At 44.0% G+C, this 10,493-nt stretch overlaps 1 protein-coding gene across 3 annotated transcripts in view; it reads left to right on the top strand.

Annotated features, from left to right (window-relative positions):
* The first annotated feature begins 324 nt into the window (after positions 1 to 324).
* The window catches only part of ALKAL1 (ALK and LTK ligand 1), a 49,492-nt gene continuing 39,323 nt past the window's right edge, over positions 325 to 10,493 (top strand). For 2 of the 3 annotated variants that reach the window (XM_089518863.1, XM_089518860.1), the window contains exon 1: positions 2,451 to 2,910. In XM_089518863.1, the coding sequence (XP_089374989.1) occupies positions 2,469 to 2,910 (442 nt within the window). In that variant the 5' untranslated portion in view covers positions 2,451 to 2,468. Of the gene's footprint in view, positions 370 to 2,450; positions 2,911 to 10,493 lie in introns of those variants that run through there. The other variant, XM_089518862.1, reaches the window with a different exon arrangement.

Genomic DNA, 10,493 nt, shown 5'->3' with positions numbered 1-10,493 from the left:
AATGTCACAAGGAGCTGAGAGTCCTCTCAATTGATGGCTGTGAATTGGTGTCCTCAGGGGGAAGAAGTGGGGAGGAGGAGGAGGAGGAAGTTTGTCAGAGGAAGAAGAGGGAATAAAAAGACCCTCCTTGAGCTGGAGAAGAATGATGAATAAGAGAGGGCTCCTGCCACCCACCTAAAGTCGATAGCACTCCAATGGACAGCGGGAGAGGGGGCTATATAAGGCCGGCATCCTATGGCTCTCTCTTCCGAGGACTGCTTCAGAAACGACGGCCTCTGAGACATCATCATTGCTGACCAAAAAACACCCCTCTCCAGCGAAGAAGGCATTAAGATCACGGAAGAGGCCTCTTTTTCCTCCCCCAGCACGGTAAAAAGCCATTCCTTGCCATCATCTGTTGAAAGAGACAGGGCTGGTTAGTTAGTTATGTCCATTTGCTTTGCGCCTCTCTCTCTCTCTCTCTGTTATATTATTATTGTCAGGTCTTGAAATGTTTTGGGATGGTGGTGGAGAGGAAAGTCTTGTGGCTGTGTTTCATGTTAAAGGGTCCATATGCCTATTGTCTTATCCTGAGGTTAACCTGGATGCCCTCTTCACCTAAACCCCTGTTCCCAGTGCAAATGCTGCACCTGCTAAGGACAGAGGAGAGGGGAAACCTTTGGCGGCTCTGAAAGAGGAAACCAAACCCCAAGACAAGAAAACTCAAAGCACCCTCTTTTTGTGTGGAAGGGCTTTGAAAGGGTGGTTTTGCCACCAACTGAATTCATTGTCTTCCTCTTCTTAATCCTAATTGTTCGCTGTGGAATCACTTGTGTGGATCTGCCTTCAAGTCGCTTTATGGGGTTTTCTTAGGAAACAGGTGGTTTTGCCAGTCCCTTCCTCTGAAGTACAGCCTGCAGCACCCCTTCTCTTCTCTTCTCTTCTCTTCTCTTCTCTTCTCTTCTCTTCTCTTCTCTTCTCTTCTCCTCGTTCTCTTCCTCTTCACTTCCGCTTTTCTTTCACTTCCCTTTTTCCTTCCTTCCCTCTTCATTTTCTCTTCCTCTACTCTTCCTTCCCTCCTCTCCCATCCAAGTACCAGCCAGTTTCCTTGGGGGGCTTAACGGACCTGAGCTCGGGAGCCTTGAGGCCCTAGAGACTGGTTTTTGACTGTCGTTTTTGACTATGGTTTTTGAAGTCCAGCTCCAAACGGAAGACGTTTCTCTAAGGGAAGGAGCCACTGAGAGAGAGAGAGAGAGAGAGAAAGAGAGAGAGAGAGAGAGAGAGAGAGAGAGAAGCCTTTCTCTCAGGGAATTGAATTCTGGGTTTTTCAAAAACGGAAAGGCTGCTTCTTTCCCAGTTGCCCAAAAGTTTGAGAAAACGGGTCCGTCTGGCGTTTGTGTCACTGAATGTAATTCTGAGGGAAAACTGTTAAAAGAGGGTTTTAAACAACATTTTGTATTTAAAAATAAAAACGCTTGAAGTGAGGAGAGGGACTGACTTGAGGTTTGGGAAGCTCCCTTCCCAGGAGAGGCACAAGCCCGCTTCCCCTCAGCTGAAGGCTTGAGTATTTGGGCGAGATCAGATGTGAAGCCTTGGGAAGAAAAGGGAGGGAAGCCTCCAGGAGCTCAAAGGCCCTCCTCAGCTTTGGGAGAAATGGTGCAACCTGGACGAACTCTTCGCCCCGAAAGAAGAAAGCTGGGCGCGGAAAGAGCTTCTTGAGTCGCACCCACGGTTTAGAACTAATTCGGCTGCGCCAGGGCACTTAAAGAGGGGTCGACCCGGATTAGTTCTAAAGTGCGGACGCATCTTCTCTGAAAAAAAAAAGCCAAATGAAAACTTATTCGTCAGGGGGAAAAAGGAAGAACGACATAGACCTCCCTGCCAATCTCTCTTTTCCGTGGCGCACCGAGTCCCTGAGGGTTGTGCTGTGCCTTGCCGCCTTAATACCCTCCTCGTAATCCGTGGCTATAAATGTGCCCTCGGGGGATCTGGGGGGGGGGGTCTGTGTGGGAGAGAGAGGGAGGCAGGGGCTCAACCCGGGGGCGGGGAAGCGGCGGCGGGACCAGTCCAAGCAGCACCGCCTCTCCTTCTCCTTCTTCTTCTTCCTCCTCCTCTCCTCCGTCTCCTTCTGCTCCTCTTTGCCCTCCCTGGCTCCGGACCCATTCCTACAAGTGTCGAGGACGGTCCTCCTCGGAAGGGTCTGGCTGGGGAGACTCTCAGTGGCCCCCACTGAGCGGAGCAAGAGGAAGAGAGTGGGGCTCCCGCTTTTGCCCTCCGCAACCGAAGCTGGGCGGGGAGAGGAGTCTCCCCAACTCCTCTCGCCTCTTTGGGGCCCTCCTCCTCCTCCTCCTTCTCCTCTTCCTCTCAGCTCTGCCCGCCAAAGCTGCCCCGGCATGTGGAGAGCGCCGTGGGGGCTCCGGAGGGGCATCCGGAGCTAACCGCCCTCCTTCCCTCTCTTCCCTTCTCTTCTCCCAGGAGGGCAGGGAGAGATGCCAGGGGCCAAGACCGCATGCCGCCCCCGCCAAGGCCGCCACCAGCTCTTCCTCCTCCTGCTCCTGCTCCTCTTCCTCCTGGCCTCGGACCGGACCCCCCGCGTGGAAGGCAGCCCCGCCGGAGGCCGAAGGAGCCGCGCCAGAGACTCTTCCCCCCCCGCCTCCTCTTCCTGGGCTTCTTCGCGGGTGGACAGGAAGGCGCTGCTGGAGCTGCTCCTCAGAGCCCTGGCCGAACGGGACGGAGGCAGCCTCCAGGCCGCCCCGCAGCATCCCCTCGGAGCAGAACGGGTCATCGCCCGACGCTACACCGCCCCCGCCGGAGCCCTTTACCCTCCGCCGGCGCCCCTGGAGCAAGACGCCAGGATGCCCTTCTCTTCCTCCTCCTCCTCCTCCTCCAGGGAGCGGGCGTCCCGGTACTTCACCTCCTCCAGACACTCAGGTAAGGAGGCGAGGAGGGCAAGCTCTGCCTCTTCTCTTCTCTTCTCTTTCTCTTCTCCTTCCTTTCCTCTTCTCTCTCTCTTCCTCTTCTCTTTTCTTTATCTTTTCTTCTCCTTCCTTTCCTCTTCACTTTCTCTTCTTTTTTTCTCCCTCTTCACTTTCTGTTCTCCTTCCTTTCCTCTTCCCTTCCTTTCCCATTTGTCTTCTTCCTGTTCCTTTCTTTTCCTCTTCCCTTCCTCTTCCTTCCTGTTTCACTTTCCTCTTCTTCTTTCGCAGGCGTCCACAGTGTCCTCCACTTGGAGCAGAAGCATGCATTTCTCTCTATTAGTGTTTGTAGCTTTTCTTTGGTCACGTCCTCCATTTTTCTTGAATGTTCTCCCTTTTTCGGTGCCCTCATCTCTGGTCACCTTGTTCCTTTCTCCCCCGTCGTCCCTGGTTCTTGAAACTGATGGCCTTCTCCTGGCAAGGCTGCCTCAGCCCCCCTCCTCCCAGAACATGCCCAGAAATGGGCCACACCAAACTCTTCCTTGGGATGGAGAGCTTGCTGCGACCCCATGGGAGTTGTGAGATGACAACTCCCATTGTCCCTTGGGACTGCAATTCCCAATTTGTGTAACTTCTTTGTGGGTTAGGACATCTGGTCCCCCTGCCTGGCTGAGACATTCTGGCCCTTGTAATTCCCCCCTGACTTTTTTCAAAGCTGACTTCTTTCAAGCGGTGTCAGGAAGATTGACAAGAATTGCCCTTTGGGTCCATCCTGGTCTTCGGAGTTTATCACACAGGAGGAATTTCTTTTAATTTCGAATGAAAAGAAAGTGGGGCCAGAACGCATTCACGTGAATTTGCTAGTTCAGTGAATTTACATGAATTCGAATTGTGTTCAAACTGACTCCCCGTTGCCCGAAATTGCATGTGGTAGTCTATCATGCAATAACGTTAAACCTCATGATTGCGTTCGGATTGCCATTGGATTGTTATACTTCTAATTTCCCTTGTCTGATAACGTCCTCTGTGTCTGGCTGCTCCTTCCAGCATAGTCTCAAATTGAGCACCATGTTTGATCCTCACTAGAGCTCACTAACTCGAACTGCCTTGTCCTTAAAGTTCCTGGCTTGAAAAAAAACCAAACACATTCACTTTCAGGTCCCTCAGTGTCTCTTTGGCCTCGAATCGCCGCAGGTCTCACAAGGCTAAGCTTCTGGCCACCGTCTCCCAATGCTTTAGAGATAGATATACATTGCAAAGCCAAAGAGTGTCAGAGGCCTGACACTCAACTTAAGAAGGTACTTTTAAGTGGAGATGTAAGGGGGGAAAGTGTTTTGATTCTTCTTTTTTAAAAAACCCAATAGTTTGTGTGGAGGGAATGTTAGAAAGGGAAAGAGAAAGAACTACTTGTCCCATGATTTCTCATTTTAACGCTCTCTCCAGTTTTTGAAGGCCTTGAAAATGTATTGGCATACCATCACTTGGATTTGGCTTCTGGCTGCACCTCAGATTGGTTGATATCAATTAGGCTGTGGCCCAACTATTCACATTCTTTTATTCATACATTAAGAAGGGAACCCCACTACAGTTACTAGAAGACTATATGCTAACTTTTTTGTGGGTTTTTCGGGCTATGTGGCCATGCTCTAGAAGAGTTTGTTCCTGACGTTTCGTCAGCATCTGTGGCTGGCATCTTCAGAGAATGCCTTCAGAGCAATCTCTGAAGATGCCAGCCACAGCTGCTGGTGAAACGTCAAGAATAAACTCTTTTAGGACATGGCCACATAGCCCAAAAAACCCACAAAAATCTATGAATGCTGGCCGTGAAAGCCTTTGACTTCACACTGTGCTAACTAACCCGCCACCATTGCTCGACCTTTAGACTGGGGACCCCATCGATAACTGTTTTGTAGTGGTGTCCATTGCCATCTTCTTGCCTATTTAGTACCTTCTTTATCTAGGTGAAGAAAATTGTTGGGAGGCAGACAGTAAAAGCTAGCACATAGAAAAGGTGCAATGAGCAGAAACCAAGGTGTAAGTCCTAGCATCTTGTTGTGTGCTTTGAAGTCATTTCTGTCGTATGGCAACCCTAAGGCAACCTGTCATGGTTTTCTAGGCAACATTTGTTCAGAGGGAGTTTGCCTTTGCCTTCCTTTGAGCCTGAGAGAATGTAACTTGCCCAGGGTCACCCAGTGGCCAAGTGGGAATTCGGATCCCAGTCTCCAGAGTCACAGTGCAGGGCTCAAACCACTACACCATGCTGGCTCTTGTACCTCCTGGCAGGAGTGGCATTTCAACTTATTTATTTATTTACTTAGTATATTGCCTTTCTTCCAGTGTTAGACCCAAGGCAATTCACAAAGTTTTTTTTTAAAAAGAAGAATAGCTAAAGAAAGTAATTATTATAATAAATTGGGTTTTTTTAATCCTATCAAAACAAAACTCTTATAAAACAGTATTAAAGAGAAAGTAGGCTCCAGCAACTTTGGGCAGTTTCTCAGAAGAATCCTGCAGCATGATCTAGACTACCATGTTTCCCTGAAAATAAGACACTGTCTTATATTTATGTTTCCTCACGAAGACACACTATGGCTTATTTTCAGGGGATGGGCGACACCTGGCTGAATGAAACTACATGTGAAAGGGATCTGGGAGTCCAAGTAGACCACAAGTTGAACATGAGTCAACAGTGCGACGCGACTAAAAAGGCCAATACAATTTTGGGCTGCATCAATAAAAGTATAGTGTCTAGATCAAAGGAAGTAATAGTGCCACAATATTCTGCTCTAGTCAGGCCCCACCTGGAATATTGTGTCCAGTTCTGAGCACCACAATTTAAAAAGGACATTGAGAAACTGGAGCGTGTCCAAAGGAGAGCGACTAAAATGGTGAAGGGTCTGGAAACCATGTCCTATGAGGAACGACTTAGGGAGAAAAGAAGATTAAGAGGTGATATGATAGCCCTGTTTAAATATTTGAAGGGATGTCATATTGAGAAGGGAGCAAGCTTGTTTTCTGCTGCTCCAGAGAACAGGACCCAGAACAATGGATGCAAGCTACTGGAAAAGAGATTCCACCTCAACATTAGGAGGAACTTCCTGACAGTAAGGGCTGTGCGACAGTGGAACACACTCCCTTGGGGTCTAGTGGAGTCTCCTTCCTTGGAGGTCTTTAAGCAGAGGTTGAACGGCCATCTGTCGGGGATGTTTTGATTTGGATTTCCTGCATGGCAGGGGGTTGGACTGGATGGTCCCTGCGGTCTCTTCCAACTCTATAATTCTATGATTTTTCTTAAGTATGGTACAACAATCTACATTTATTCAAATATAGTTAAGCCATCTTCTTCTGGAACATCATCGTAACTCCCCAAACCCAGAATACTATCCTAAATTTCCTGCAACTCCATTTCCTTTAGAACCATTGGCCCCAATCTTCCCACCCCCTTCTGTTCCATGCTGGGCCCATCACTATATCTTATTTTTGGGGTATGGCTTATATTGCGCAAATGCTTAGAAATCCTGCTATGGCTTATTTTATGGGTATGTCTTATTTTTGAGGAAACAAGGTAGTACTATACTGCAGAAACAAAGAACAAATGAGTCGAAATCAGTGTAGAGGGGATAGAGCTTAAAGGACAGTAAATTAACTGTGCCTACTTTTACCTTTTACTGCTGTCTGGGACTGTAGCAAAAGTTGCAACAGAGGACTGATTGGCACAGTTCTCAGTAGGTGGGGCAATGGAAAAAGATACCTCTTAAAGTGGGACATTTCAGCCTGGCCAGCTCTGTGGAGATCAGCACTGGCACTAACACATAGGAAATTTTATGCATAATTTGTTGCTTAATTACCACTGGATTCAATTATTTACAGGAATCTAATTTTCTTTGGGTTGTATCCAGGAATGACAGTCACGTTCTTTCCCAAAAGCAGTATATATGTGGGTATAAATGTGTTCATCAGTTTGTTGCATGCTGTGTATTCATTAATGCACAATTGATCTATCCAATCACAGTTTTGACTGTAAGATGTGGGCACCTGAGCTGCTTGATCAGTATTGTGGGAAAGTACTGTAGTTTGCTTCTGCATGTTTCTAGACTGGAGGTGGTAAAGTACTCTACAACATAGTTTTCTTGTTTTATAAGTTCCCTTGCGTAGCTTAACCACTTTCTTCTGCTTCTTTCAGGACTATGATTTCCAAAAGTAGAAATGAGGTTAATCCAGTGGCTTCATCTCTACTATCAGAAGTCATACTGTTGTTAGAAGTAGGTGAAATGGTTAAGAGAAAGTGGATTTTACTTACATTTAGCATACTGAATTTTTTTTTACTGAACATTTAATGTTACCTACTCTGCATGTCTTTTATTTTCTGTCCTTTTTCTGATGTGGCATCTAAAACAATAACAGAACGTTTAAGCTTATTCAGTTATATTAGTGTGGCATCAAGAAACAATGGATTTGACAGTTACCATTTGAGTCATTGCAATGGCTATTAGAAACTATTGTTTTATAACAATTTATTTTGTATATAGAAATTCCTGGTTGGTGTGTTGAGTTATGAATTGCATCAATTTCGTGAATTGCCAAATGATTCTTTAGACCATTGTGGTTGTCAAATTTTTTTGTCTATAGGAAAACTGAATACATTGTGGCAATCTGTTTGCTTTTATGATCAAACTTTTTTTTTTTTTTTTTTTGGAAAAAGACTTTAAAACCATTTATTTGTTCTGGAAGAAGCTTATACTAGTAGCACTCCACTTGCCTGACAATGGAGTATGAAATACTTTTAAATTTTGTTTTCAGAGCAATTAATTCAAAAGATCTCTCTCTATACACACACACACACACCTATAACTTTACCTATGTTCTCTCATTTTATATGGCTTCGGGTTGATTCTGATTTATGGTGTTTGTATCATAGAGTTTTATTTTATTCAGAGGAGGCTTGTCATGCCTTCATCTAATGCTGATGGAGGTTACACATAGGATTTCCATGGTTGAGCAAACCTTGGTCTTGTGAAGTCAGATTCCAACTAGTGTGGTGCAGTGCTTTGGGTGTTGAACTAGGACTCTGGAGACCAGGGTCTGAATCTCCAGTCAGCCATGAAAACCCACTGGGCAAGTTACATTTTCATAGCCTCGGAGGGAGGCAGTGGAAAACCCCCTCTAAAGAAACTTGTCAAGAAAACCCAGTGATAGGATTACCTTAGAGTCTCCTTCCTTTCTTTTGCTACCCTAACTTGATTTTGTAATTTCTGTGATTTGCCTCATCAAATTACAGTATATCCTTTTCACAGGATGCTGACAATTTGAATAAGTTCTTTTTCCTATTATGATTTGGTGTTTTTGGAGTTCTCCAATTTTGAACCTAACAGTTCAGAGACATTATGGTGCTTTGCACTTTGAAGATGGCATTTTTCAGCATTTGGATCTGAATAATGTCACAAACAAGGCAAGCTCTTGAGTTCAAGAGAACTCTTAAAGATTTCTGGTTTAAGGCAACCCTATCATAGGGTTTTATTTTACTCATACCATTACCTTCCTCTAAAGCTGAAGGAATTTGACATGTCCAGGTTTTGGTGAACTCAAAAGCCCATACTGTTTATGACATTTTAGTTATCAAATATAGGCATTCCTTATCACTGAATTTTATTTCTGCTCATGAATCACATGGTGAAATGTGAAGTTGAAGGCTTTCACAGGTGGCATCCATAATTTTTTGTGCGTTTTTTTGGGCTGTGTGGCCTTGTTCTAAAAGAGTTTATTCCTGACGTTTCACTGGCATCTGTGGCTGGCATCTTCAGAGAATGCTGGCATGGAAGTGAGTGGGATACACACACACATACACACACACACACTGTGTGACTCTAGGTTGGGAGGATGGATTTATATGTTAATATGTGTATTGTTCTGTTGTTGAATGGCAAGGCCTCAGGATGTGAGGATATGCAAGGAGGATTTGTGTCTACTTAATTAGTGGTCCATTGTCTGCTGGGATCAGGGTTTCTCTGTGCTTCCCAGAGTGAAATTCAGATACATAATTTTTCCTATTTTGTACACGTTGTCCTAAATAGTCTGGGATTCTGGGAACTGAAGTCCAAAATCCCTTAAAGAATACAGTTGAGGATCACTGTCCCTTATTGTTTTGCTGAGTATTACCAGTTGTTTCTTCCATGTCCACTTTGTTATTTTCAGTGGTCCCTTTTCTGGTTTTTATTTGTTTGTTTTTTGAGAGGAGTCTGTTTGTTGCTGAACACAATTATATTTCGAACCCTCAGTGGATGTTTTTTTAAACTAGAGGCATGGCTTGCTGAGTTTCCCATCTGTTCTTATGATTTTATTTTTTGTTGGTTTTTTTTTTGAGTCGTAATGTTTGAGTAAATTATTATTATTATTATTATTATTATATTTATATTTATTTGTATCTTGCTTTTTACCTAAAACTGGAACTCAGAGCAGCTTACAATTTAAAAGAGCATTACAATTAAAAACATACAAAAGTGATGCATTAAAATAGAATTACATTATTACGACATTCAGACAATATTAAAAAACTGAAACAGATCACTTGTTAAAAGAAAAAAAATTGGTGGAAAAGAGTGCGGGACCAATGGCTAATGGAGAAGTTACTAGATAAAATGAAATGTAATCCCAAACAACAAAACTGAGATTCTTTTTATGAAAGGTGGCTTTCATTTATTGACTTTGTTAATGCAAACCTTGTAGCTGTTTATCCTCCAGTTTGTCAGGGGTTGTTGTGGTCTGGTTTATTCAAAACAATCTAGATTATATGAGACTTTATGGGAGGGACATTCTTGAAAGTCTGAAGATTTTGAAAGATTATTTGATATTTGTATGACTTTATAAGGTTTTAGCCTTTTTATTGTAGGGTTTTAGCCTTTTTCTATTGTATTTCTTTTTATTGTACCTTTTAAAAATAAATAATTGAATAAAAAATACAGTAATAAAAGATATACTGTATATCCTCAACTATAGGTCGACCTCATGCATAAGTCGAGGGTGGGTTTTGGGACCAAAATTATAGATTTTGATATGAACCATGAGTAAGTTGAGGGTAAAATTTAGGGGCACCTAGCAAAGGATGTAAAGGATGAAGCAAAGGAAAACAATGACAAATAACTTACAAAATTCCAGCAGGCATAACTGTGCTCATACTAAAGACTGGATGGATGAGAAAATAGAGGGAGTTCAGTAATTCCAGGGCAAATGACACTCTTGTCTTTCACCAGGGGATGGAATTCTTTTTAAAATGAGGTACAAAATGGATAAGTCGAGTCAGTTTTTTGGGGTCAATTTTTTGACCTAAATTTCTAGACTTATACATGAGTATATACAGTAAGTGTTTGAAACAGTATGCTTTAAAACAATACGGTGCCCAAGCCCATTCTTTAAAGACTTTCTGTTTTAAAAGCTTGTCTGAATAAAAATGTCTTAGCCTGCTAACGGAAGGATAACAAGGAGGGGTCATTCTGGCCTCCCTGGAAAGGCAGTTCCTGAGTCTAGGGGAAGCCATCAAGAAGGCCCTCTCTCATTCGCCCATCAACCGTGCTTGTGATGGTGGTAAGAATGAGAGAAGGACCT

This window comes from Sceloporus occidentalis, unplaced genomic scaffold (genome assembly GCF_023333645.1).
Source record: "Sceloporus occidentalis isolate IW3139 unplaced genomic scaffold, rSceOcc1.0.p SCAF_3, whole genome shotgun sequence".
NCBI classification, from domain to species: Eukaryota; Metazoa; Chordata; class Lepidosauria; order Squamata; family Phrynosomatidae; genus Sceloporus; species Sceloporus occidentalis.
The sequence above is the reverse complement of the archived record's forward strand: the minus strand, read 5'-3'. Positions and strand labels throughout refer to the sequence as shown.